This window comes from Bos indicus x Bos taurus, chromosome 22 (assembly GCF_003369695.1).
Source record: "Bos indicus x Bos taurus breed Angus x Brahman F1 hybrid chromosome 22, Bos_hybrid_MaternalHap_v2.0, whole genome shotgun sequence".
Classification (NCBI taxonomy): Eukaryota; Metazoa; Chordata; class Mammalia; order Artiodactyla; family Bovidae; genus Bos; species Bos indicus x Bos taurus.
The window spans coordinates 2553897-2580860 of record NC_040097.1 but is presented as its reverse complement, the minus strand read 5'-3'; the positions used below and the strand labels follow the sequence as shown (position 1 = coordinate 2580860).

The 26964-nt window shown below is 57.6% G+C and overlaps 1 protein-coding gene across 1 annotated transcript in view; it reads left to right on the top strand.

The window, feature by feature from the left end:
- WNT7A (Wnt family member 7A) overlaps nt 1–25151 on the top strand; it is a 65910-nt gene extending 40759 nt beyond the window's left edge. Inside the window, exon 4 of the mRNA XM_027523070.1 lies at nt 22799–25151. Within this exon, the coding sequence (XP_027378871.1) occupies nt 22799–23278 (480 nt within the window). The 3' untranslated portion in view covers nt 23279–25151. The remainder of the gene's footprint in view (nt 1–22798) is intronic.
- The last annotated feature ends 1813 nt before the right edge of the window (nt 25152–26964 follow it).

Sequence of the window (26964 nt, the reverse complement as noted above, 5' to 3'; positions counted from 1 at the left end):
GCACAGAGGGCTTCCCGGAGCCACACAGCCGTCATCACAGTCCATTCTAGAACTCTTTACTGCCTCGAAAGGAACCCCCACGCCTGTCCGTGGTAGCTCCCCGCTCCCCGTCCCCCAGCCCCAGGCAGCCAGCAGTCTGCTTCCTGTCTCTATGGATTCCCCTGCTGCTAAGTTGCTTCAGTCTGTGCAACCCCATAGACGGCAGCCCACCAGGCTCCCCCGTCCCTGGGACTCTCCAGGCAAGAACACTGGAGTGGGTTGCCATTTCCTTCTCCAATGCATGAAAGTGAAAAGTGAAAGTGAAGTTGCTCAGTCGTGTCCGACTCTTCTCAACCCCATGGACTGCAGCCTACCAGCCTCCTCTGTCCATGGGATTTTCCAGGCGAGAGTGCTGGAGTGGGGTGCCATTGTCTTCTCCTACGGATTCCCCTATCTAGGCCCTTTTGTGCAGATGGAGTCATTACAGTGTATGACCTTAGGGGTCTGGCTTCTGTCACCGAGCATCATGCTGTCAAGGTCCATCCCTGATGTGGCCGGTGTTGGCACTTTGCCCCTTTAGAAAACCGTTCTTAAATTCCTTGGCCGCGCCAGATTTTAGGGGCGGCACGTGGCTCTTCGATCTTCACTGTGGCATGCGGGGCCTTTTAGTTGCGGCATGTGGAGTCTAGTGCCCTGCCCAGGGATCGAACCCAGGCCCCCTGCACTGGGAGCTCAGAGTCTCAGCCTCGGGACCACGAGGGAGGTCTCCACCCCGTCCCTTTTTAGGGCTGCGTGACACTCCCCCTGTGGTCCAGGCCACGTCTTGTTTATCTGTCCGTCCGATGCTGCCGTTTGGGTTGTGTTACCTTCTGGCTGCTGGAGCAGTGCTGTCGTGAACACGCGTGGGCAGGTTTTGCGAGGACGCTCGTCTCTGGTCTGAGTGTTGCACCATCCTTGTGTCCAGGTACCACACGTCCTTGAAGTCCATCCTCTTCGGAGCCATCCCTGAAAGAGCCCAGGTCTCTGGGTCAAGACCAGAAGGAGGGTCTGGATGGACGCAGGCAGGACCTGTGCCCTGGGTGCTCTGGCCCTGCCTCTTTGTGGGGCTGGCTGGGGACAGCAGCCCAGCAGGTGCCGTGGACACAGGCTCGGTCTGTGGGGGCTGCCCCTGGAGGGAGGCGAGTGGTTCTCCAGCATCTCTGCTTCCTGGCTTCCCTCTACAGTTGCCCCTGGCTGAGCCACGTCCTCCTCCTCCCCACATCTGATCAGGTCTGTCCTCTACTTGGTGGCCGCAGGGAGCCGCTGCAATGCCAAGTCCCCGTCCCACAGGAGGCGGGCGGCCGTACAGCTAGGCCACCGGCTCCCTCCCCACTTTGGGGCTCCCTGGCTCCCTTCCATGCAGGCCTTCGCCCGTGCTGTTCTCTCCACCTGGCCTACCCTTTCCTCCTCTGCGCCCAGCCTGGCCCTCCTCGTCCCGTGTCAGCTCAGGGGTCATTTCTTCACCCACCCCCACTCCAGCCGGGCCTGCTCTCAGCCATACGCTCAGTTACTGAGCACCGGGCCTGCTCTGGATGCCAGTCTGGGTGCCGGGGCCATGGCAGGAGCGGGCAGACTGAGTCCCTGCCCTTGGGCAGGTGGCGTTCCCGTGGTAAACAAGAGAAGCCGAGGACAGCAATGTGTGCTATGTCAGATACTAATGTCCGCGGGGCTCAAGACGAACCAGGGCAGGGGTCAGGGAGAGTCCTGGCAAAGGTGAGATCTGAGCCTAAGGCCCCCAAGAAGCGGGGGCGGGAGCCGTGGAGAGAGCGGGCCGTGCAAAGGCCCTGAGGCAGGAGCATGCCAGGGGTGTGGGAGGAGCCACAAGGAACCTAGGGCGATCAGGGTGAAGAGAGGAGGTGTGGATGAGGCAAGAGAGGCGGCAGCGACCGCGGGGGTGGAAGAGGGGGACGGGGAACCCACGGAGCCAGCGCTTGGCCAGCAGCCGTTGTCATTGTTCCAGGGTCCTCCCCAACCCCCCCAAACCTAGAGCAGCCAGAACAGCCCCTCCATACTGCACGACAGCCCACCTGACTCAGCTGCTCCCGTTGTCTTGCAAGCACTTTCCAGTCGGGCCGTGGGGGGGCCGGGGCCGCTGCTGGGGGTCCGTGAGCACAGCAGGCACTCCTCTTCAGGGCTGACAGCAGGGGAGGGCAGCGTCAGCCTCGTGCCCGTGTGACAGTCGGGGGCACGGCCGCCTCCCCACCCAGGACGTCAGCTTCTGGTGAGCGAGGCCTGGCCTCTTTCTGCCGCCCGGTCACCGACCTCAGGCCTGCCTGGGGCAGAAATTCAAGAACACGTGCTAGAAAGTTGAAATTAGCGAGTGAGTGAGCGAATGGATGGGCCTCCCTGGTGGCTCAGCGGTAAAGAATCTGCCTGCAATGCAGGAGACACGGGTTCCATCCCTGGGTCAGGAAGATCCCCTGAAGGAGAGCATGGCAACGCATTCCAGCCTTCTTGCCTGGAAAATCCCACGGACAGAGGAGCCTGGCAGGGTGCCATCCATGGGTTCGCAGAGTTGGACAACAACTCAGCGACTGAATGATGGGTGAATGAATGAATGAATGCCAAGGCCAATCCAGTGATGTTAGAAGTCGGGAGGAACATGTTTCTGTGGCTCCGCTCACTCCCATCAGCCTCCTTGCCCCGCACCCTATAGTGGGGGGTACCTGACTGCCTTATTTGGGGCCACAGTCCACGCCCCAGGGCACCGAGCTTGCACAGGAGGTGGTGACACGTGTGTTCTGAATGTGTGAGAGACAAGTCAAGAAAGAGACGAGTCTGCAGTGAGGGCTGTCTGTCCCCGAGAAGCAGCTCCTCCCAGACCCCTCCGTGGGCAGAGGCTGGCAGGCCCCAGGCCCCAGGCTTCAGCTCCAGGACGACAGGGAGCCAGGGGTGGCGTCTGAGCGGCCGTCACCTGGCCAACATCACTTCAGCAGGTCCCAGTCCAGACCCGGGAACGTCTCCCTCAGGGACAGGACTGACGCTGCTCGTTCTGAGGCCCTGGCCAGAGTCCGCGCCCCTCCCCAGGCCGACCCAGCCGCATTCCAGCAGCTCTGCTCTGTGGAACGCGGCCTCCCCAGCCATCCCCACCGGAGGCAGGCAGGAATCCTTGCTTGGAGTCAGCGCATCCAGAGTGACTCAAAGAATGTGACCAAGGAGAAAATACTCCACGTGTTTACCAAAAAAAAAAAAGCTGTCTTTCCCCCCCTTTCATCTGAGTCGCCCAGAGGAACACAGCTGCAGCTGAGTGAAGTGAAGCTTTTCTGCTCATGATGGATCGACGTGTGGGGAGGAGGGGCAGTGGAGAAAGGAGTGGGAGTTGGGGGGCGGGGGTCAGGGGATGGGGGTGCTGGCAGCCCCCTCCCAGGGCGGCGCTCACACCTGTGGCACCTCCTGTGTCTGGGGGGTGGCGTCCTGCCCACGGGTTCCACGGTACCCTAGATCAGGGTCCTCGGAAAGGGTCCCCGACGTGGACACTCACCCGCCGTGCATTTCCCGGGAAGCGGGAGAGAAGCCAGGCGAGGATGCCATGTCTACAGAGACTCCAGTGGGTCCTGGGAGTGGCTCTGGGCTCCAAACGTCCCTTTAGCATCATCCCCAGAGGGAGGCAAGGGACCCAGCATCAACCAGGCACTGGCCACGGCCGCCCTGACGAGGGCCCGCGAGCTCGGTGCGGGGGCTCCTTCGTGTGCTGAGTCCCATCAGTCGTCTTGGACTCTTCGCGACCGCATGGACCACAGCCCCCAGGCTCATCTGTCCAGGGGATTCTCCAGGCACGAATACTGGAGTGGGTGGCCATGCTCTCCTCCAGGGGGTCTTCCCGGAGGATGATTCCAGGAGGCTGTGGGCCTCACAGGCTGACACCCTGCGCAGCTGGTTGGTGAGTGCTCAGTCCTGGAGGAGGGCCTGGGTGGGTGCCGTGGCATCACTGCACTGTCCAGCCCTGTGACTATGGCCCAGGGGGACAAGGCCGACCCGGCACGCATGTCTTCCTTCCTTCTGTTCAGCTGTATCCTACAGCCCGACAGTCCGGGTTCACACCAGCCCAGCGCTGCCCACCTATGATGGCTGTGGCGCCTCTGCTTCCTCCCCTGGAGAGTGGGGGTGATGAGGATGAATGTGCCTGGTGGGGTCACTGGGCAGCTTCAGCAAGTCGCTGTCTGTTGCGCGCTCAGGACACCAGCCAATGCTGTCAGCGGCTTGAACTGGAGTCAGGCACGGTGGTGCCTGCCCTCCAGGGAGGTGCTCACAGTCCGGCGGGAGGAAGGGGTGTGCAGACGGGAAGTTGTGACCCCGGGCAGCTTGTCATGGAGTGGGCATGGGGCCCGGATGTGGGCAGTCGTCCCTACGCTCACCCTCGGGCGACGCAGGGACTTCGTGCCTAAGCGCCTGGCAACACGGCTGCCCTTCTGAGGGCTCCTTGGACCCGGCACCTCGCTGTGGGTCACTGGTCCTGATGCAGCCACCACGGGCCGTGTCCCCTCGAACACAGAGACAGAACCGAAGCCTGTTCTGTCTTTGGGGTGGGGCCTGGTGGACGGCACAGTTGGGGAAACACAGGGGAATTGAATGAAGGGGCTACTTACAGGCGCGGGCGGCATCAAGGCGCCTCAGCACCCGGGCCGGCGACCGGGGCTCCCCCGACTGGGCCTGGCTGGAGGCTGGGCACAGGGCGTCTGTGGGTGCAGCCTACACAGGTTGCCCTTGGGGGATGGAGAAGGGGGCACAGAGGTGCCCGGCACACACAGGCCCTCTGCCTTGACTCCAGCGGGGGCCCCACCTTGTCGGGCTCCCTAGGAAGTAGGCACGGGGTGCCCGGCACAGGGCGTGGCCCTAACACACACAGCGAGGGACACCTTGGATCACGCGCAGAGGCGGAGGGGCCCGTGCTGGCCTCCCTGCAGCAGGCCGTGTGGGTCACACGCTGCCTGGAGATGGGCAGCTGGGGCCCGGGGACCATCCCCGTGCCCACGTCCCCTCCCTTGGTCCAGCCTGGCCCTGGGAGAGGAGGCCTCCGCACCCAGCAGCTCTGCCCCCTGCTCTCTGCTCCCCTCAACTGGTGCGGCCTCTCCCAGGTGGTCGGCTGCCTTGGGGGAGCTTGGAGAAGGTTCCGAAGCCAGGTCTCCTGCTGGAAGGGAGTGGCTGGGGTCTGAGCATGGGAGGAGGCACAGTGTCCACACGGATGATGGGCAAGGATGCGGCAGGGGCCAGGGCAGTGTCCACATGGATGATGGGCAAGGATGAGGCAGAGGCCAGAGCAGACGGCGTGTGGGGAGGAGGCGGCGATCGTGGAGGTGCACCCGGGCAGGCGGCAGCAGCTGGGCGTGGGGTTCCGACAGGAGAGGTGCCTGGGTGTGGGAGGAGGCGGGAGGGAGGGGCCGGGCCGCGGTGGGCACTCACAGTGCCCCCCACCCCGGGGGGGATGGTCACCCCCTCACTTCTGTCTCTGCTCCTGCACCAGCCAGAGCTTGCCTCCTGCCCCAGCGACACCTGGGAGAATGTGCCCATCTCGTCCCTGTGTCCCTGTCTTCTCTCTTGGGAAGTCCCCTCTGGGGCCTTCGTCCTAGAGGCAGAGGAGACCGGGGCCCAGAATAGGAAAGGGACTTGCCAGCAGCCACACAGCAACGTAGGGGCAGAACCAGGACTTGGGCCTGCCTGCTCCCTCCACCCCACGACCCTGCCCCCCACCCTGTGCCAGCTCACCCCAGCATTCATTGTGCAGAACAAAGAAAACTCGAAAAGGTTTTTTTAAAAAATATTTATTTGGCTGCACTTGGGATCTCTGATCTTCCCTGTGGAGTGAGGGATCTTTAGCTGTGGCGTGTGAACACTTGGTTGCCGCCTGTGGGATCTACTTCCCCCACAAGGGATCGAACCCAGGGCCCCCTGCATTGGGAGCTCAGCATCTTAGCCAACAGGCCACCAGGGAAGCCCTGCCCTTCTCTCCTCAATCTCTACCTTTTCCTCTGAGGAAAGACTTGCTCCTGCTTGACGAGAAGGAGCAGATCTCTGAAGGTGCAAGGTGCCAAGTACCAGCATACCTTATTAGGTGTGGCTTCGATGACAGGAGTTGGCTTTTTCCTGCAAAATGAAAGTCTGGATACAGTTTCTTTCAGAGGCTCTGCAGACTCTGAGAGGCCCAAGCTGTTTCCATCCTTCCGTCTGCCCTTGTCACCTTGTTGGCCTCTGGTTCTGTTGCCTTTGGGTCACAAGGTGGCTGCCTAAGCTCCTGCAATCACGCTTTCACACCACAGCATCCAAAGAAAAAAAATGGAAGTTGTGTTCTCGGGTCTCTCTTTATCAGCTGGGGTCCAGTGTTTTCCCCTCTGTGGTCAGAGGCGGCCAGCTGTGGTCAGGGGGCTGGACAGGCAGGCAGTGTGCCCTGTGTCCTGTGGCCATTTCTGTCACCACCATCGTGTGGTGGCCGGAGGTGGGATTTGAAGCAGGTTCTTGGGCTGCCTTGCTCTGGTGCCTGCTGCCCTGCTTCAGGCTGCTCTTGTCACACCGTACTGCTGTGCTAAGACTGAGTCTGACTGCCTGGGTCACTGCTCACCAGCTGGGGTACAGACAGTCCAGAACTGAGCTCTCCCTGCAGAGCCACCAGGTGGGCCAACAGGGGAGGCGGGGCTCAGATGGACTGAAGCTGGAGATGTTCAAGGCTCTCAGCTCTGCTTCCTGCTGTGACTTCAAACCCACCAACTAGGGACTGGCTGTGGGGTTTCCGTGAAGCATCGCTCTGTACAGGCAAAAGGACCTCTCGGCCAGGCTCAGCATTTCAGGCCACAAGGACAGAAACCCAAGTCAAGCCAGCTGAAAAACAAAAGGGAAGTCACTAGTTCATGGAAGCAACTGGTCCCGGGGTAGTGGGTTCAGGACCAGCGTGATCCAGGGCACAAATGATACTCCCAGGAAGCACGTCCACACACTCCTCCTCCTCTCTCCACTTCTCAGCTCTGCCTTCCTGGTTAGACCACGTGGCTGTGAGATGCCCGTCTGTGGCTCTGCCCTCTGTAGCCCCTCCTGCTCCTCTGGTGGGAAATTACGGTTCTTGTTCTGAAAGTCACACGGCCAGGCCGTCTCCTCCTGTATTACGAATGTTACACGACTGTTAATACGGCTTCAGATGGTTGCCTTTCAGCAGCCTCTTAGTTCATAGTGAGCTGGTGGTCGTCTAAAGCGGTCGATATTTCTCGGTCTGTCGCCGAACCCCGAGGACTCCCTCTGATTGGTCCCAGCCTGCCTGAGTCACCAGCCCGGACTTGGCGGTGACCAGTGGGAACTGGAGAGTTGACTGGTGGCAAGTGGCAGTGAGGGCTGGCTGGGGCCCCTTTAGTTTCCATGGCTGGAGAAAGCCTCACCGCGGAATCCACGTTTGCAGAGCTTGGAGGCCACGCGGGTTGGCGGTAAACAGGCGCACAAAGAGAAAGGTGTCAGGCGTGGGAGAGGTCCGTGCTGGAGGAGTCCTCCTGGGCTGGGTGGGGCAGGGCCAGGGCGCTCCGAGGAGGAGGAGGAGGAGGAGGAGGTAGCATTTGCAGAGGCCCCAGGAGGGCTGGGCTGGGCAGGGCCGTGCGGGGATGAATGGAGGTGCATTCCTGGAGGAGGGCCGGTCACCACAAGGTGGGGAAATCGTCCTGGGCTGCGTATTTCGCTGGGTGAGGGCTGCAATTTGGAGGGAGGGCAGTGGAGCTCAACACTGGCCAAGAGCTTTTGGTCTCAGCACTCAGCTGCCTCTCACAGTGCTGTGGGGGGTGAGAGAGGCCCTCGGTCACTGCCTGCCCTCCCTCCCCAGAGGACCACTTCCTCCTCCAGGAAGTCCACCCCCAGATCATCCAGGCAGCCCCAAAGTCTGGGGTGGCCCAGGAGGCCAGCCCCGATAGTATCTGTTGGGTGTCATGAATCAGGAATTTTTTCTGGAGCGAGTTTCTCCTGAGGCCCCTCCCAGGCCTGGGAGCCCCGCCCTGGTAATTCCGGGCTCTGGGCAGCACCTGGTACATTGTTGGCACTTCCTGGGGGACCTGTCAGGGAGAGATTGATTTTTCTCCCTCCAGCGGTGCAGAAAATCCTTCCTACTACTCCAGACAGGTTTGGTTGCCAGGCTGGGGGACAGAGGAGCAGGTTAAAAGCGGCCCCGCCCCACCTGGTTCAGGAATGCCCCCTGCAGACCCCAGCTGCCGCCCCCCACACCTCCCAGGACAAGAAGTCCCCACGTCTCGCGGCCCCTCCAGTGCTGGCCAGCGTGCTGGGGTCGCCTGGCTTTGCACGGAGCTGGGATCTGCTGCCCGTGACTCCCCTGCAGCTGGGGTACTGGTTCTGATCCCTGGACACACAGCCCCTCCCATTCACCCCACCCCAGGACAGGCCAGCAGAGTGTAGGGGGTGGTGCCCAGGACCGCAGAATCTGCCTTCTCTTGGCGGGAGGGCGGGGGGCAGTTCCAGCTCTGTCAGCCTGGGCTCTGCAGCGCCCTCGTGTACGCGTGCTCTCTGGGTCTGTCCATCGGTGGCGGCATAGCCCAGTTCTGAAAGTCACACGGCCAGACTGTCTCCTCCTATGTTATGAACGTTTGACCTCTGTTAATATGGCTTCGGATGGTTGCCTTTTTAGCAGCCTCTTACTTCATAGTTAGCTGGTGGTCATCTTTCTCAGTCTCTCGTTTCCTGTGCTTTTGTAATCTTTTTTTTTAATACCAAAAATGATAGAGGTGGGTGTCCTACTTCTAGCTGTTTTCATCCACGTTTTGAGTCTTTGGAAGTGACTGGATCCTGACCGGGATCGTCTGCTGTGGTTGCTCAAGCTGACCAGGGCCAGATTTCAGATTTCTGCTCCCGGAGAGGCCCCCCCTTCCTGACCACTCACTGAGCCTGAAATGTCCCCATCATGCCCTCGACATGTGCCCTTCCCTGAGGCTGGCTCCTGGCCTGGCCCCTGGTCTCTGCACGGCCTCCATGTCCATCAGAGGCCCGTGAGTCACCCCGGGGCCCCACACCCTTCCCCACTGGGTGTCACGTCCCTTTCCCCCCACTGCCACTGCCTCCATCGGGGCCTCCAGCGTCTCCGGCCTGGGTGATGGGGACGGCCTCCCCGCCCTCCACTCTGCTTCTCTGACCTCATTTCCACCCTCTCTGGAGTCGTCTCTCAGGGGGTCAGCCAGACCTCATCCGTCACTGCACGAAGGCCCCTTCCCAGAACCCCTGGGCCCTCAGGTCATCAGGAGCGCCCCTGCCCTGCGCGTGCAGCCCTGTCTCCTCCCGCTCCTCCTGGGGGGTTATCCGCATGCCGCCCACCTCCGGGCCTTGGCATGTGCTGTTCCCTGGCTTTAACTGCCATTCCTCCATCTCCCCTAAGTTTGACGTTTTTAAACTTTTTATCGAAATATTGTTGCTTCACAGTGTTGGGTTAGTTTCAGGTATATAGCAGAATGACTCACCTAAACATACACGTTTCTATGTTTCAAATTCTTTTCCCACTTATTACAGAATCGTGAGCAGAGTTCCCTGCTCTGTACAGGGCGGTCCTTGATAGTTTTATTTTTTTAATGTCAGGGCTTCTCGTGTGGCTCCGGTGGTAAAGAAAGAATCCACCTGCAGTGGGGGGCGCCCTGGGTTCCATCCCTGGGTCGGGAAGATCTTCTGGAGGAGAGCATGGCAACCCACTCCAGTATTCTTGCCTGGAGAATCCCGCAGACAGAGGAGCCTGGCGGGCTACCGTCCACGGGGTCGCAGAGACTCGGTATGTCTGAGCGACTAACACACATATTTAGAGAAGATTTTAGTTTCTTTTCCTTTACATTTTTTTACATTCTCTCAGGTGCCACAGAAACTTTTTAATATTGTTCCAAGCTTGAATTTTCTTTTAAAATTTATTTTGTGTTGGAGTGCAGCCGGTTAACAATGTTGTTAGTTTCAGGTGTACAGAAGAGCGACTCAGTTATACATACATTCATTCTTTTTTCAGACTCTTTCCCCATTTGGGTTATTACAGAATATCGAGCAGAGTTCCCCGAGCTATACAGTAGGGCCTTGCTGGTTATCTGCTTTAAATACAGCAGCGTGTCCGTGTCCTCCCCGGGCGCCCAGCCCGCCCCTCCCCGCCCCTTCCTCGTCGGTATCCGTCCATCCTTTCTGTTTCTGTTTTGTGAATAAGCTCGTTTGTGTCACTTTGTAGATTTCACATATAAGCAGTGTCGTATGTGCCTGTCTTTCTCGGTCGGTCTTCACTTAGTATGATAATCTCCAGGTGCATCCACGTTGCTGCAAATAGTGTGATTTCATTTTTTATGGCCGAGTAGTATTTCTAAAGGGAATCAGTCCTGGATATTCACTGGAAGGACTGATGTTGAAGGTGAAACTCCAATCCTTTGGCCACCTGATGGAGAAAGCTGACTCATTTGAAAAGACTTTGTTGCTGGGAAAGATTGAGGGTGGGAGGAGAAGGGGACGACAGAGGAGGAGACGGCTGGATGGCATCACCGACTCGATGGACATGAGTCTGAGTGAACTCCGGGAGTTGGTGATGGACAGGGAGGCCTGGCGTGCTGCGATTCATGGGATCGCAAAGAGTCGGACACGACTGAGCGACTGAAGTATTCCATTGTGTATATGTACCCCATGTTTTTTATCCATTCAACTGTTGGTGGACGTCTCGGCTGGTTCCGTGTCCTGGCTGCGTTTAGTGCTGCCATGGACACTGGGGTGCGTGTCTTCTGGAATTACGGTTTTCTCCAGATATACTCCCAGTAGTGGGACGCTGCATCATAGGGTAGTTCTATTTTGAGTAGCTCAAGGAACCCCCATATTTTTTCCATAGTGGATGTACCAATTTACATTCCCACCAGCAGTGTGGGAGGGTTCCCTTCTGTCCACACCCTCTCCAGCATTTATTGTCTGTAGACTTTTTGATGATGGTCATTCTGACTGGTGTGAGGTGATATCACACTGTAGTTTTGATTGGCATTTCTCTTAATAATCATCCGTGCTGCGCATCTTTTCATGTGCCTCTTGGCCATCTGTGTGTTTTCCTTGGAGAAAGGTCTATTTAGGTTCCTCTGCCCAGTTTTGGATGGGACTGGTGGTTGTTTTATTTAATATTGAAGCCCCTGAGCTGTTAGTAAATTCTGGAAATGGATCCCTTGTCAGTTGCATTGTTTGCAAGTATTTTGTCCCATTCTGTGGGTTGTCCTTTTGTTTTGTTTTGTTTTTTAATTTCATTGGCTATGGTTGCTTTCCAGTGTTGTGTTAATTTCTACTGCACACCAAGGGGAATCCGTTCCACGCATACACACATCCTTCCTGCTCTGGACCTCCTTCCCGTTTAGGTCACCACAGGGCACGGAGTAGACGCCCCTGTGCTGCACAGCAGGTCGAGTCAGTCATCTGCGCTACCCACAGTGGTGCGTATTCGTCAGCTCCAATCTCCCAGTTCACCCCTCCCCATCTTATCCGCTTGGTATCCATTCGTTTGTTCTACATCTGTGTCTTTATCTCTGCTTTGCAAATAAGTTCATGCGAACCACCTTTCTACCTTCTGCCTATAGATGACAGTATACGAGTTTTTCTTCACTCTGTACGACAGTCCTAGGTCCATCCATGTCTTTGCAAACAGCACGATTTTGTCCCTTTTTATGGCTGAGTAATATTCCATTGTGCATACGTGCCACATCTTCTTTATCCATTCCTTTGTTGATGGATACTTAGGTTGCCTCCATGCCCTGCCCATGGTAAGTAGAGCTGCAGTGAAGATTGGGATGCCTGGTCTCTTGGGTTTATGGTTTTCTCCGGCCATACGCCCAGCAGCGGGACTGCTGGGTCATATGGCAAATTCTATTTTTAGTTTGTCAAGGAGCCTCCACACTGTTCTCCACAGTGGACGCACTCCCGTTCCTACCCACAGTGTGGGAGGGTTCTCTCTTCTCCACACCCTCTCCAGGAATTCCTGTAGGTTTCTTGGATGATGGCCATTCTGACCCATGTGAGGTAATAAGACCTCCTTGTAGTTTTAATTTGCATTTCCCTGTGTCTTTTCATTTTGTTCATGATTTCCTTTGCTGTGCAAGAGCTTTTGAGTTTAACTTGGTCTCATTGGTTTTCTTTCTGTTACTCTAGGAGATGGATCCAGAAAGATATGGCTGCAATTTATGTCAAAGAGTGTTCTACTTCTGTTTTCCTCTAAGGCTTTTATAGTATCCAGTCTGTCATTTAGATCTTTAATCCATTTTAGGCTTACTTTTGTGCGTGGTGTTAGAGAGTGTTCTGTGTTCATTTTTTCCATGTTGCTGTCCTCCCGGAACCGTTCACTGAGGGGACTGTCTCTCCTCCTCTTTTTATTTTTTATCTTCTCCTCTGTGTCGTCTTGAGTTGGGCGGGTTCTCGCGTGTCCTGCCTGGTTTCTGGTCCTTGCTGCGCAGGGCAGCTCCTCCCGGGTCAAGTTTCGTTTGCTGTCTGTCTCCCTCCTTCACAGCACTCTCCGACTTCGATCTGGGGGCGGTATTAATTCCAGGGCTGCTCCGTCTGGGTCCTCAGGCTCAGAGAAGGCAGGACGGCCCGTGTCTGTCTCACAGAACCCCCGGGGCCTCCGCAGCAGAGGTGAGCAGGTGCTCGGTGCACGACGAGTGAGGACTGAGGAATGCACACGGGAGCAGACGCACAGCGAATCCTCCTCTTCCTCCGCGGCTGGTCGACACCTACTCCGTGCTAGGTTCTCTGCCCGAGGCTGGGGGTGGAGGGCCATGTCCTGGCCCCAGCCCCCCCAGGAGTGTCACAGCCTAGTGGGGGGGTCTCCTCATTCTCGTAGCCCCAGGAGCAGAGGCTGAGATGGAGTTCGGTCCAAGCTGTTCATGAGGAATCAGTGAAGGGGGGTCCCAGGTGGCTCAGTAGTAAAGAATCTGCCTGCCAATGCAGGAGACGCGGGTTTGATCCCTGGGTTGGGAAGATCCCTGGAGGAGGAAATGGCAACCCATTCCAGTATCCCTGCCTGGAGAATCCCACAGACAGAGGGGCCTGGCGGGCTCCAGTCCATGGGGTCACGAAAAGTCAGACATAAGTGAGTGCGCACACACAGGGAGGGTGGGGAGGAACAGGGTGGGGCACGAGTGTGCCTGCAGCGCCTCGGTGGGAGTGCCAGAGCAGGTACCGCCCGTCAGAGCGGCCAGACCGTGGGACCCCCAGCTTTCTCTGTCCCCGGCTGTGGGGAAGGCGGCAGGTACGTGGGGCTGGGACGGACGCTGCAGGGTCTCACAGCTGGAGGCTGCCTGGTCCTGTGGTGTGCTGCAGCTGGCTCCTGGCACTCACAAGACCCCGTATTAAATACTGGAGATATGCAAGCTGATTGCTAAACCACTGGGAGCTTCAAATTGGCCATGGTGGGAGCAATTATCCCACACTGGGCTTTTTCTTCTCTTGGGAGCCGGTTTACCAGCACACCGCTACAGGCAGGGGGTCTGGGTGGCATGGCTCCATGTCCACCGCGGGGAGCTGCTGGCCTGACGCCAGAGGCTATTAATAACTGGCACACAGTCAGCAGGGGGACAAAGGGAAAATTACCCAACAGCCCAGGACAGGGGTGGAAACCATGGGGGAGTCCGTGACTGCCCTGGCAATCAGGGAAGGCTCTGTGGAGGAGGTTATGCTTTTCCGAAGTGGTAGAATATTCAGATGGCGCCAAGAACAATCCTATGGCAAGGAAGGTACCAGGTATCCTCTCCGGAGGCAGCCCCTTCTCCCAGCGTCTCCTGCTGCTCGGGGCGCGCACTCTGTGCTCTCAAGTACACACACACACAGTCTATCTCGCGCAAACAACGCGTGCTCCGCATGCTTTGCACACCCCTGCTCTCTCCACTGGTGCATCTCACTGGGAAGCACAGGGCAGCCTCGTCCTCTGGCAGTTCAGGACATTCCAGTTTATCGATGCCCCGTGATTCGCAGAACCGGTCCCATTGGTGGATCCCGAGAGCGCTTCGGCCTTTTGATATCTCAGATAACGCCTCTCTGAGGCTGTCATTTTACACATGCATGCGCCTACCCCGGAGGGTATATATTCTGTGGTGGAATTGTTGGGTCGAGCCTCTGTAAAGGCAGTAAAGATTGGCCTTCCAGATAAGGGCCGGCAGGTGCAGAGCCCAGAGGTGGAGGGAGGGGAGAGCGCGTGGGCTGGGAGTTGAGGGGCAGCTCATGCCCGGGCCTGCTGCGAGGAACCAGGGTGTAGCACTGGGTCAGGGCCGGGTGGCCGACACGCTCCGACTCGGAAACCCAGGACGGTTTTAACCAGAGAGCCTGAGGCCAATGGCTGGTGGCTGGGCGGATGGAGTGCCACACGGTCCCACAGGGAGTATTATTCAGCCATGAAAAGGAATGGGGTGCTGACCGCTGTGGCAATGGGGTGAACTCTGAAAGCTTTGTGCTGAGTGCAGGGAACCGGACACACAAAAGGCCACACACTGTATGAGCCCGTTTATGCAAAATGTCCGGAACAGGCAAAAAAAAATCTATAAAGAGAGAAAGCAGATGAGCAGTTGCCAGGGCCCGAGAGGGGGAGAAATTGGACTGACTGCTGCTGCGCAGCATGGGCTTTCTCTCGGGTGATGAAGCGCTCTGCACTTAGCGGTGATGGCTGCACACGACATGTACTAAAGCTGCTGACGCGCACACGTTCAGGAGGGTGGACTCTGTGGCTTGTGCATTACACTGCAGGAAAGAGAGGCGAACAGAATAGAGGACAGAGGCAAGGGAGCCCGAGGGAGGGTGCAGCTCCCTGGGGCTGGCAGCAGGGGGGCCGTTACTCCTCAGGCCGGATGGGCCAGGGGGTCGGGCTGCTGGAGCCCAGTGGGCGCACAGAGCACATGGGAGCTGTGACCTGTGACCTTGGTGAGGGGGATGCGGCCACCCCGTGGAGCCGGTGGGGAGGAGCGGGAGGAATGAGAATCAGGACTTGGCTCTGCCCCCAGGGCTCCCTCCGGGGCCTCCACTGGCCAGAGCCTCTGCATTCATCCCAAGGCAGCTGTGCTCGGAGCCAGACCACTCGCCCCTAGGAGTGAGAGCCAGCTCAGGGGTGCAGCCTTCTGGGCCAGTTTCCTGGGGGTGGGGTGGGGGAGGCGGAGGGTGGGGAGTGCTCCGGACAGATGTATGGAGGAGATGCAGCCTGCACTGTGGTCTTGAGTCCCCTTCCTTCTCTGAGCCTGTTTCCTCACCTGTGAAATGGGATGGACGTGCCCATCTCTCAGTGGGTGTCAGACCCCTGAAAACGCTTTGGGTTGAAGAGCAGTACTGGTACGAGGTCGGGATTCTTAGAGTCAGAAGCAGCCTTGGGAATCATTTACTTCAAACCCTTGACTTTGAAATGGGGAAACCCAGGTCCAGGGAGGCCCCGTCAGCAGCAGAATCAACCACGTCTGGACTCCAGCGACTCTCCCTGAGTACAGCCTCTTGCCTGGGGGTTTTTAAAGACCATGTTTCAGACAAGTTTTAGGTCCACAGTGCAATTGAGCAGAAGGTGCAGAGTTTTCCCAGATGCCCCTGGAGTCTCACACACACCGTCTCCCGGGACTGGAGTGAGTGGTGCCTTTGTTACAGCCAATGAGCGGACGTTAAACAATCATAAATCCTGCTCCTGGCCGCCACTGGCTGTCCTGTCCTCACACAATAAGACCCCGTCTCGCAGCCCAGGGAGACAGGCAGACTGAAGGTCATGGGGTGGCCTGGATGGACTCCTGGAACAGGAAGGGGACAGAAGGTCCCAACCCAGGGGATCCGAATGAAGTACGGACTTCACTGAATAAGCGGATATTAGAAGAAGAGAGTGGCTCGGTCGTGTCTGACTCTTTGTGACCCCCAAGACATACAGTCCATGGAATTCTCCAGGCCAGAACACTGGAGTGGGTAGCCGTTCCCTTCTCCAGGGGATCTTCCCAACCCAGGGATCGAACCCAGGTCTCCCGCAGTGCAGGCGGATTCTTCACCAGCTGAGCCGCCAGGGACGCCCTTAGCTCGTTCGTTAATTTACCGTGCTGATAAGTGTACGTTATGCTGAGCGGAGGTGTTAGGCGCAGGCAAAACGGGCGAAGGATGCACTGGGGCCTCTGCTTTCTCCACACTTGCCCAGTGAATGTGGAGCTTCTTGGCGCTTCTCCCCTCCCTCCCATCCACCCCGCATGCCAGCCCTCTGGGTCACCGCAGGGCACCGAGCTGAGCTCTCCGTGCTGCACGGCACCTGCTTTGCACACGGCCGTGTGTACACGTCAGTGCTGCTCTCGCAGCTCGTCCCACCCCGCCCCTGCCCCACTGTGTGCACGAGTCCGTCCTTTCCAGCTGCATGTCTGTTCCTGCCCTGCCGTAGGGCTTCATCGCCGTTTTTCTAGATTCCACATATGTGTGTAAACGTGTGTTTTTCTGACTGACTTCACTCTGCGACAGGCTCCAGGTTCACCCACATCACCTGGTATACATATGACTGATGGACGATGCTGTACACCAGGAATACACATCATATTCCACTAAAAACAGAAAAACCAAGCCACTGCTCCTGAGCATGGTCAGCAGAGCCTGTGGGAGGCCCCCTCCTGGGCTCCGCGCAGCCCTGGCCCTGTTCAGCCGAAGCCTCGGGACCTCTGCCCTCTGGCCGCTGGCCCCAGTGTCTGTCCCATAAGGGGCCTGTGCTGCCCCACCCCGGCCTGCCCTGGGCCTCTGCTTCTGCTGGAGCATCCCCTCCTTCAGAGAGGATGTCCCGCCCGGCGGTGTCACGCGGCTGCCTGCCTCCCACCCCCACACTCCGCACCCTTGACCCAGCTCCACCATCTTCATCTGGCTTATTCTCTTATTTGAGGCAGGTGCCTGCGCCCTGCTTCCCCACGGGCTCTTTGCAAGGGCGCAGGTTCTGTGGCTCAGCGTTACTCACCAGGTGAGTCACCGGTCCTCACCTAGAGCCACTTCCATGAAGGCCAGTCCCTGCCCTGCCTGACCGGCGGTGACAGGTGGGGTGAGGGGCAGGAGCAGAACTCAGAGGGCCTTGCAATCTGCTTTCTCGGTGGCCTTTCCTTCCATCTCGAGAGGTCTCTGCATCAAGAATGCCAATGTGGCATCGCCCGGGCAGTCTCATGGGCCCGGTCGTTAAGCCAGGAAGGACCCAGAAGTGCAGCCATGGGCAGAAATACTGACAGTGGTCCACTCAGGCGGCTCCAGGCCCCCACTGCCCCTCCCCGGGGCCCCTGACCTTCCCTCCATCGGCGATGCAGGGCCCCTAGGACCCTGGAAGCTCGGGATGGGTGCTTGAGCCTGGGGTACCAGCTGTGCCAGGGTGTGAAGGCACTTGTTGCTGATTTCTCTCTGGACATCTCCTGAGTGCACCGGCCACGGGCCAGGCCACGGGGAAGGTGCACGGACCCGTGACTGCCTGACCCAGAACTGCAGCCCAGGCCCCAAGTGGGAGGGCCCCGGAAGGCCCCCCGCCCCGGGCAGCTCGGACGCTGGCAGCCAAGCCTGGCTTTGTCCCACATGCATTTCCTCTGCTCGCGCCCCCTTGCCTGGGGGAGAGGGCTCGGTGCCCGTCCGAGTGACCAGTCCTGGCCAGCGCGGCTGTGATTCCGCCCAGCTTAATGCGGACTTAATGTGATCACCGAGCTCTCAAAATGCAGAGTCTGCAGGGTTAATTAGCGGGCTGGGTGTCATGCGATCAGGGGCCCATGCAAGTGCTGCCAGGGCCGCAGGTCATGGTGGTCCCGGAGGAGGAGGGAGGCGGTGAGCTGGAGGCGGCCGCCCGGGCGTCTGGCCCTGGCGCTGGGGCTCGCCGCCTGGGGGGCCGCCACCAGGGACACACTCGGTGTCACCCAGTGCTTCCTCACAACCGGCCAAGAACTTGTTTCTTTTTAAAGCCAACTTAGTTACAGTCTACTTCACACACCATGCGTGGCCCTCACCCAAAGGGCGCAGTTCAGCACTGTTTGATATCGTCACACGTGTGCACAGCCACCCATAGTCAGCTTACCTGCAGAAGAGCCCTGCACCCTCCAGCACTCGCCCCCCACTTCTCGGGCCTGCCTCCTGTCTGCACAGCGCTGCCTCTCCCGGACGTCGCCGGTAAACGCGATGAGACCGGACCTGGTCCTGTGGGTCTGGCTTCGGTCACAGCGCCGCGTAATCAGGGTGCTCTGTGGCAGGGTTGGCACCCCATCCCTTTTCATGGGTGATACTCTGCGTGCGGGCGGCCCACGTTTTCTCTCTCCACCCATCGGTGCTCGTCTGGGTCGTTTCCACTTTGGGGCTGTTGTAAAGGGTGTTGCTGTAAACGTTGTTTAATCCATTTTTTACATGGATGTGTGTGTGCAGGCTTCTCTTCTGTTCAGTATATTGACTCGCCGGGTTACCTCCTCCTGAAGGCTGAGCATCTGGGGTCAACAGGACCCTGGACACGGGCCCATCCCTGGAGATGGGGATCTGATCTGGTCACCTCTCTGGCCCCAGCACCCACAAAGGCCCAGCCCAGAGATAGAACTAATGGCAACTTTTGGAACATCTGATTCTCTCCCAGCCACACCCCCCTGCAACTTTTGCCACAAAAGATCGAATTGTCTTCACTCCATGTTTACTGAAGGCAGCTGAGGCTCAGAGTGGGAGTGACAATCCCAAGGTCACACAGCAAATAAGCAGCCACCAACCACTTGACTCACACCCTCGGCAATAAGACCCGGGCCTCCGAACACCGCACAGACCAGCTCTAGGAGGTAGCTGACCCTTAGCTTTTGCCTTGTTAAGTGGAATCATGAAGTAAGACACCACCTATAAAAGCATGGACCCAGGTGTGCACAGGTGATGAACAGATTTCTCGTTATCCTTGCTCTAACATCTTACAGAAAAACTGAAATGACCTCTGTGGCCAACCCAACACCTAGGGAGAATTGCTGGGTGTCTCGGGGTGCCCGAGCAGCTCCAGAAGAGTGCCCCAGACTGGGTGGCACAGGAGCAAAACAACAGCAACGTGCTTCTCCCAGTTCTGGGAGCAGGGGGCTCAAGGTGCGGCTTGTGCCCTGGTGAGGACCCGCTTCCTGGCTCTCAGCCGGGACCTTCTCTCGGTCCTCCTGGGCTGGAAGGGGCTCTCTGGAGCTTCCTTCACGAGGCACCAAGAGCATTCATGAGGGCTTCATTTGTGACTGACGACCCTCCCAAAGGATCCCCACTACCCTCCCTTTGGGGGCTAGGATTTCAGCCTGTGAGATGAGGGGTGGGGAGCACGGTCCCGGGTCATTCGGTAGCCATGTGTTTAACACGGAGGAGCTGCCAGCCTGTCTCTGGGGGCTCGCCTGCTCACATCCCCCCAGCAGCACACGAGGCCACACTTCTCCACATCCTGCTGCAACGGCGGCCCTCTCTTTCCTCTCGCGCACCCCGGTGGGTGGTGCGTGCTGTCTCACCGCGGTGCTGATCCGTGTTTTCCCGGAGCTACTGACGTGCATTCTCTCTCCCTGTGCTTGTGGGCTCCTGCGCCCGTTGCATTTTTATAAATTGCAAGCGCAGCTCATGTACAAAAAGAGCTCTCAGATCGTCCACGAGGATTTAAAGGAATAAAGAGAAAGCGCCCATATCAAGGAACAGAATGCTGCCAGGACCCCAGGAGCCCCTGGGTGACCCTAGCCAGCCGTGCCTCGCCTCCCACCCCAGGGATACCCTGTCTCGGTATACCTGTGACTCTCCTTTCTCTCCAGTCCATTCTGCCGCCTTTGGACGTGATATGCACGCAGTCATTCCGCGCAGCGCTCCCATGGCTGCCCCCTTCCCTCTCCACTGTGTTCCGAGGTTGACCTCTGCTGCTCTGGCTGTTCAAGGTCCCTGTCCTCGAGGGCCCCGTTGAGCCCACTCACCTCCGTTTATCCATCTTACCATGGACGGACATCAGATCGTGCCCACAAAGCCGTCACAAACTCTGCTGGCAGGAACATCCCTGAACCTGTTTCCGGGCATGTGATTTCCAGGGCAAGCGCCTCGGAGGGAACCACTTCCAAGCCAGGTGCTCCGTGTCCTCACCCCTGCTCAGTGTCAGAACCTGTTCTGAATGCCCCTCACCCCAGGCATCCGTGTGGGAGGCTCTGATGCTCTAAGATCCACCAGCCAGGGCATCAGGCCCCAGAAACGCCTGCTGAACTCTGCCCCCAACACATACGACACCTGCTTTTTAGGCCAACACGGAAAGGTGACACCTGGCGACTGTCTGCTCACTGATGACCACAAGGGACATCTGTGTGACTTGGGGGGCTGCTCCCCCCACCAGCTGCACCATGTGGGGATCACACAACAGGTGTCCTGGAAGCAGGCGTTCAGCTGAGTCCCAGGACACTCTGGTGCCCTGGCCTCGCTGGCGTGTTTAAGTACAGACACTGTGGGTTTCCTTCCTGTTGAGTATCGTGACCAATCACCTCTTGGACTCGGAGCGTCTGGGGCCAAGAGGACCCTGGACACAGGCCTGTCCTTGGAGACAGGGATCTGACCTGGTCACCTCTGTGTCCCCAGCACCCACACAGGCCCAGCCCAGAGGCAGAACTAATGGCTACTTTTGGAACATCAGGTTCTATCCCAGCCCCCTTAACTTTTGTCAGAGAAGATGCTCCCATCACTCCATGTTCACTGAAGGCAGCTGAGGCTCAGAGAGGGGGTTGACAACCCCAAGATCACACAGCAAGTATTCAGCCACCAAGCACTTGACTCGCACCCCTCGACAACAAGACTCTGGCCTCCGAACACCTCACAGACCCGCTCTGGGAGTCAGCTGAGCCTTGGTTTTTGCCTCATTAAATGGAATCCTACTAACCCCAGAGTTAAATAAGACGCCAGTGCACGGGCTTCCCTGGTGGCTTGGTGGTAAGGAGTCCACCTGCCAGTGCAGGAGACGCAGTTTGACCCCTGGGTCGGGAAGATGCCCTGGAGAAGGGAATGGCGACCCACTCCAGTCTTCTTGCCTGGAGAATCGCATGGACAGAGGAGCCTGGCGGGCTGCGGTCTATGGGGTTGCAAAGCGTCGGACACAACTTAGCAGCGAAACAAGAACATAAACGCCTGGACCCAGAGTGTGCCCAGGCCACTCCCTCCCTCCCGCACTCAGCCTGTCGCTGTCACAGGCAAAGGCAGCCGGGCAGTGTGGATGAAGGACCGCTCACACGCTCACACGCAGTGACCCAGAAACGGCGCCCACCAGCACGTGCCCATCCCGTGCCTGGCGCACAGCAGCGAGGGCCTGTTAGGATGACATCAGGCTGAAGATGGCCTGGAAGGAGGAGACACTGTGACCCCAAAGATGCCTCTTCATGCACAGAGTTTAAATCAATTTACAACAGAAAGAAAGGAGGGAGGGAAGGAGACAAAAACTGGAAAAAAAAAAACTCAACCTAGATAGCAATATAAATATCCTGTCCTGTGGGGGGGTTGGTAAACGTTGTCTTCTTTAATTGTTGGGCTATTCCAAGAGCTGCCTCATTGGAAGAGGCCCTGATGCTGGGAAAGATTGAGGTCAGGAGGGGAAGGAGGTGACAGAGGATGAGACTGTGGGATGGCATCACCGACTCGACGGACGTGAGTTTGAACAAACTCCGGGAGATGGGGAAGGACAGGGAGGCCTGCTGCGCTGCAGTCCATGGGGTCGCAGAGAGTCGCTCAGACGTGTCCACAGCGGGGCCAGCAAAATCCAGGCCATGGGCCATCTCGGCCCATTTCTGAAAATACAGATGGCACGGAGCCCAGTCGTCAGCTTTGCCTTTCCTGGAACTTTCTGTCACTGCCGTCACGTAGTAGGTCCTCTTTTGTGCCCGGCTTCTTCCGTGCCACGTTGTGTCTTAGATAGCTGAGCTTCCTGTGTGTCTCAGAAGTCCGCCCTCTCTCCTTTCTGACCAGCATCTCACTGGAGGGTTATAATGAAGTACAGCCGTCGCCCTGGTTCTGCACATGGGGAAACAAGCAAGCTGCCTGAGGGCGCTCAGCAGGCTCATGTTAGATCTGGGACTTAAACCAGTCCTTACGGCTCCAGGGAACAGTAAGGACGGGGGCGAGCTGAGGGCTGCCAGCCTGGGAGGGAGGCGGAGGCTGGCACAGCTCCGTGTATCACTGCCCGGGTGGCCGAGCTGGTCGAGGTGAGCCAGACGCCGCTGGACCGCCGTGCTGGCCTCTGTGGCCAGCTCCCACGCCAGCAGGTCAGCGCCCAGCTGCTCTGGTTATGAATAATTTCGAGCATCACTCCGGAGTTGCCGGGTACCTGTTCTGTTGGCCTGGCAGAACACCTCGCAGCCTGCCTTTGAAAGTCTCCTCCTGGCTTTCAAACGTTGGTTCTGAAGTGATTTTAAGCCGGCGCAGCCCTGAGAGAACCCACGTGTGGTTAAGACGGGCCTGCGTGGATCTAAGCAGCGGCATGAGGCCCCCTCGGGGTTGGGAGCAGGGAGAGCAGGTGAGTCCTGGGGAGGCTTTGCATCCAGGTTTGAGCTTCCGGCACCAGAAAGATAGTAAGCGAAAGTGGAAGTGGCTCAGTCGTGTTCGCCTCTTTGCGACTGCATGGACTATACAGTCCATGGAATTTTCCAGGCCAGAATACTGGAGTGCGTAGCCTTGCCCTTCTCCAGGGGATCTTCCCAACCCCAGGATCACACCCAGGTCTCCCACATTGCAGGCAGATTCTTTACCAGTTGATCCAGCAGGGCAGCCTCCCGGAAAGAAAAGCACAGGCCAAACCCGCCAGGCGGGGCAGCAGGGCGGGTGGGGGGTGGCCCCGGGGCGCCCCGCGGCCCTGCCATGACAAGCTGTGCTCTCCCCACCGCCCCCACAGATCCTGGAGGAAAACATGAAGCTGGAGTGCAAGTGCCACGGCGTGTCGGGCTCCTGCACCACGAAGACCTGCTGGACCACGCTGCCGCAGTTCCGCGAGCTGGGCTACGTGCTCAAGGACAAGTACAACGAGGCGGTCCACGTGGAGCCCGTGCGCGCCAGCCGCAACAAGCGGCCCGCCTTCCTCAAGATCAAGAAGCCGCTGTCCTACCGCAAGCCCATGGACACTGAGCTGGTGTACATCGAGAAGTCGCCCAGCTACTGCGAGGAGGACCCGGCGACGGGCAGCGTGGGCACGCAGGGCCGCGCCTGCAACAAGACGGCGCCCCAGGCCAGCGGCTGCGACCTCATGTGCTGCGGCCGCGGCTACAACACCCACCAGTACGCCCGCGTGTGGCAGTGCAACTGCAAGTTCCACTGGTGCTGCTACGTCAAGTGTAACACGTGCAGCGAGCGCACCGAGGTCTACACGTGCAAGTGAGCGGCGGGCCCAGGCCACGCGCGCGGCGGGGCGGCGGAGGGCCTGCGCGCTCCCGCAGCCCGGCCCCAACCTCCATAGCTTCCCGCCCCAACCTCCACAGCGCTGCTGAGCTTGTCTTGTCTGCTGGCACGGTGGGCGGGGCGGGGGGGGACCCTGACGGTGGGGAGGGGGGCGGGGGACCCCTCCCGGGCCCCAAGACGTCATCCACGCCCCACCCAGACGCCGCCTTCTGCCGGAGCGGAGCCTGAAACACCAGACCCCGGGGGCCTCAACAGTAATAGCAATATTTAACAATTTATTCTGATATTAAATAATATTAATTTATTTAATTAAACAAGAACCCTTCCACCTCCTCGGGATCCGTTTTCTGCAATCAACGTGGACCGCTGGCTTTCCCTGTGGGATGTTCTGCTGCTAGGACGAGGAGTGGAGTAGAACTGTGCGTAGTGATTCTTCAGGCAGATCTTTTTCCTAGCTGATTTCGCGAAGACCCCCTTGCCGCACTAGATGTTCAAGCGCAAGGGCAGACATCCTTTCTACGTATATAGATACACACACACACACACATTTTTTTTTGCTGTTTGCTGCTAATTCTCCAGAGATTTAAGCTGGTGTGGAATTGGGAGACGTTTTCTAGAATACGGTTCCCAGCCTGTAGTCCTCCCCAGCTCAAATCTCCCCATTAGAAAAGTCCGGTTTGGAACAGAGAGAGAGAGAGAGGGGAAAGGTAATGCTAACCCCCCCAGCAGTTCCCACCTTCTAGAAAGTGAGCCACTGGATAAGAGAGAATATTTTGTAAGAGACTATTTTTATATGAATATTTTATTTATATTGAGTCCGCCTGTATCATTCCACAGCCTGTGCTGCTTCTTAATCCCGGTACTCCCTTTGGGGTAAGGAGGGGCCAGGCCTCACGGAGACCCTGACTTACACGGCTGGCTCTCCAGCCCTGTTGGCCAAGTGGGTAGGAGCAGCCCCAGACGCCTGGGCCGTGGTGTCGTCAGCTTCCCCGAGAAGGAGGCAGGGCCCTGACCCCGGCCTTTGGAGCAGGGCCCCCGAGTGGCGACCTTGAGCGGAGCCGTGTGGAGCACAGGCTCGTGTCCCGGGCCCCACGTGACTGTCACAGGGACACGTCATAACCGCTTGGCAGAAGTCACCAAGGGAGCCCGCTCCTCCTCAGGATGCCCTGCCGCTGCTGGGCACTCTCAGTTACGGGGCAGCAGAGCTGGGCGAGGGGCTCCCTCGAGCAGCAGGGCTTCCTGGATGGCACAGTCCCAGGGCACAGAAAGGTGTGGATGAGGCCTCTGCACTGGGTCCACCGGTGTCCAGCGCCTCTCAACCTGGAAGTCTCTCCTCCAGGAGGGTGTGGGTGTTCTAATGCGTGTGTTTGCATTTCCCTGTGTGTGTGTGTGTATGTGTGTGAGACACACATACACACACACTTTAGGGATGCTTAGCACTGTCGTGTGACGCCCCCTCAAGCACCTTCCGGGTGCCAACGTGTACGTCTTGTGTGCTCCTGCATGTACATGGCTATCTGTGTATCTCTCTCCACGTGCCTGGGAGATTCAGGGTGCTGTGTGCCTGTTGCTCTTCTGGTCCTGGGGGTGTCTGCTTGCGGGTGAGGGCTTGTGGTGTGATGCAGGTTGCTGGGATCTTTGGCGATTGTGTTGAGCCACCAAGAAGAGATGGCACCTCTGAACTCTGTGCCCACAGACACTGATGAAACTGATACCTCTGAGACAACAGCCCCCTGGCCCCACACACTGGGAGCCCCTCGGTGCCTATAGGCTGTGTCAGACTCCCCGATGCTAGCAGTGGGCCTGGATCACAGCATGGACAAATAAAATGACTGGACAGTTGCTTGACTTCTTCCCTTGCACCTTTTTTGTCTTCTTTACATGGGTGTCTGGATGTGCAGGCACGCAAAGGGATGAGTGGATGGACAGATGAATGAGTGGATGGGTGGATAGAAAGATGGATGGGTGAGTGGGTGGATGAATAAGTAGATGGTAATGGATGGGTGAGTAAGTGGGTAGGGGGTGGATGAGTGAGTGGATAGGTGGATGTATAGATGGGTGAGTAATGGATAGGGGGGTGAGTGGGTCACTAGATGGATAGGTGAATGGATGGGTGGATAGAAAGATGGATGGATAATGGATGAGTGGATAAGTAGATGGGTAGATGGATAGCTAGGTGGATGGATAGGTGGGAGGTCAGTGGGTAGGTGGATGGATCAGTGAATGAAGAGATGGATGGATGAATAGATGGGTGGACAGATGGGTAAGTGGAAGGATAAATGGATAATAGATGGGTGGGTAGGTGGGTGGGTCAGTGAATGGGTAGATGGATGGGTGAGTGGGTGGATGAATAAGTGGATGGTAATGGATGGGTGGGTAAGTGGGTAGGGGGTGGATGAGTGAGTGGATAGGTGGATGTATAGATGGGTGAATAATGGGTAGGTGGGTGAGTCGGTCACTAGATGGATAGGTGAATAGATGAATGAGTGAGTGGATGGGTGGATAGAAAGATGGATGGATAATGGGTGGATAGGTAAGTGGGTAGGTAGATGGATGGATGGATGAGTGAGTAGATGGGTGGATGGATAGATGGATAAAAGGTGGGTGGGTAGGTGGATGGGTACATGGATGAGTGAGTGGACAGGTAGGTGGATGCATGGATAATGGATAGGTGGGTACATGGGTGGGTCACTCAATGGGAGAGGGATGGGTGGATGGATAGGTGGATGAATGGATAGGTAGATGGACGGATGAGTGAGTGGATGGAAGATGGGTAAGTGGATAGATAATGGATGGATAGGTAAGTGAGTGGGTAGATAGATGGATGTATTATTGGCTAGTAGGATGGATAAGTGGATGAGTGGACGGATAATGGGTGGGTAAGTGAGTGGGTTGGTGGATGGGTAAATGGATGAATGGATGGATGAGTGAGTAGATGGATGAATGGATAGATGGATAAATAATAGATAAGTGGGTAAGTGGGTGGGTGGATAAGTGGATGGATGGATAAAGGATGGTGGGTAGGTGGATGGGTAGATGGATAGCTGGATGGATGGATGAGTGAATTGATGGATGGATGGATGATGGGTGGGTAGGTGGGTGAGTCAGTGGATGGCTAGATGGATGGATGAGTGGGTAGATGAATAGGTAGATGGATAATGGGTAGGTGGGTAAGTGGGTGGGGGGTGCATGGGAAGACAGATGGGTGGATGGATGAGTGAGTAGATGGTAGATGGATAAGTGGATGGATAGTGGATGATTAGGTAAGTGGCTGGATAGATGAATGAATGGATTAGTAGGTGGATGGATAAGTGCCTGGGTGGGTGGGTAGAAAGATGAATGGATGGATGAGTGAGTAGATGGGTATATGGATAGATGGATAGGCCTGTCAGGTTCCTCTGTGCATGGAATTTTCCAGCCAAGAATCCTGGAGTGGGTTGCCATTTCCTTCTTCAGGGAATCTTCTGGACCCAGGGATTGAACCCATGCCTCCTGCTTGGCAGGTGGATTCTTTACCACTAAGCCACCTGGGAAGCCCAATTGGATGGACAGACGGATGTTAATGGATGGGTGGGTAAGTGGGTGGGTAAGTGGATAGATAGATGGTTGGATATGGATGAAGGGGTAAGAAGGTGGGTTGGTAGATGGATGTGTAGATGGACGGAT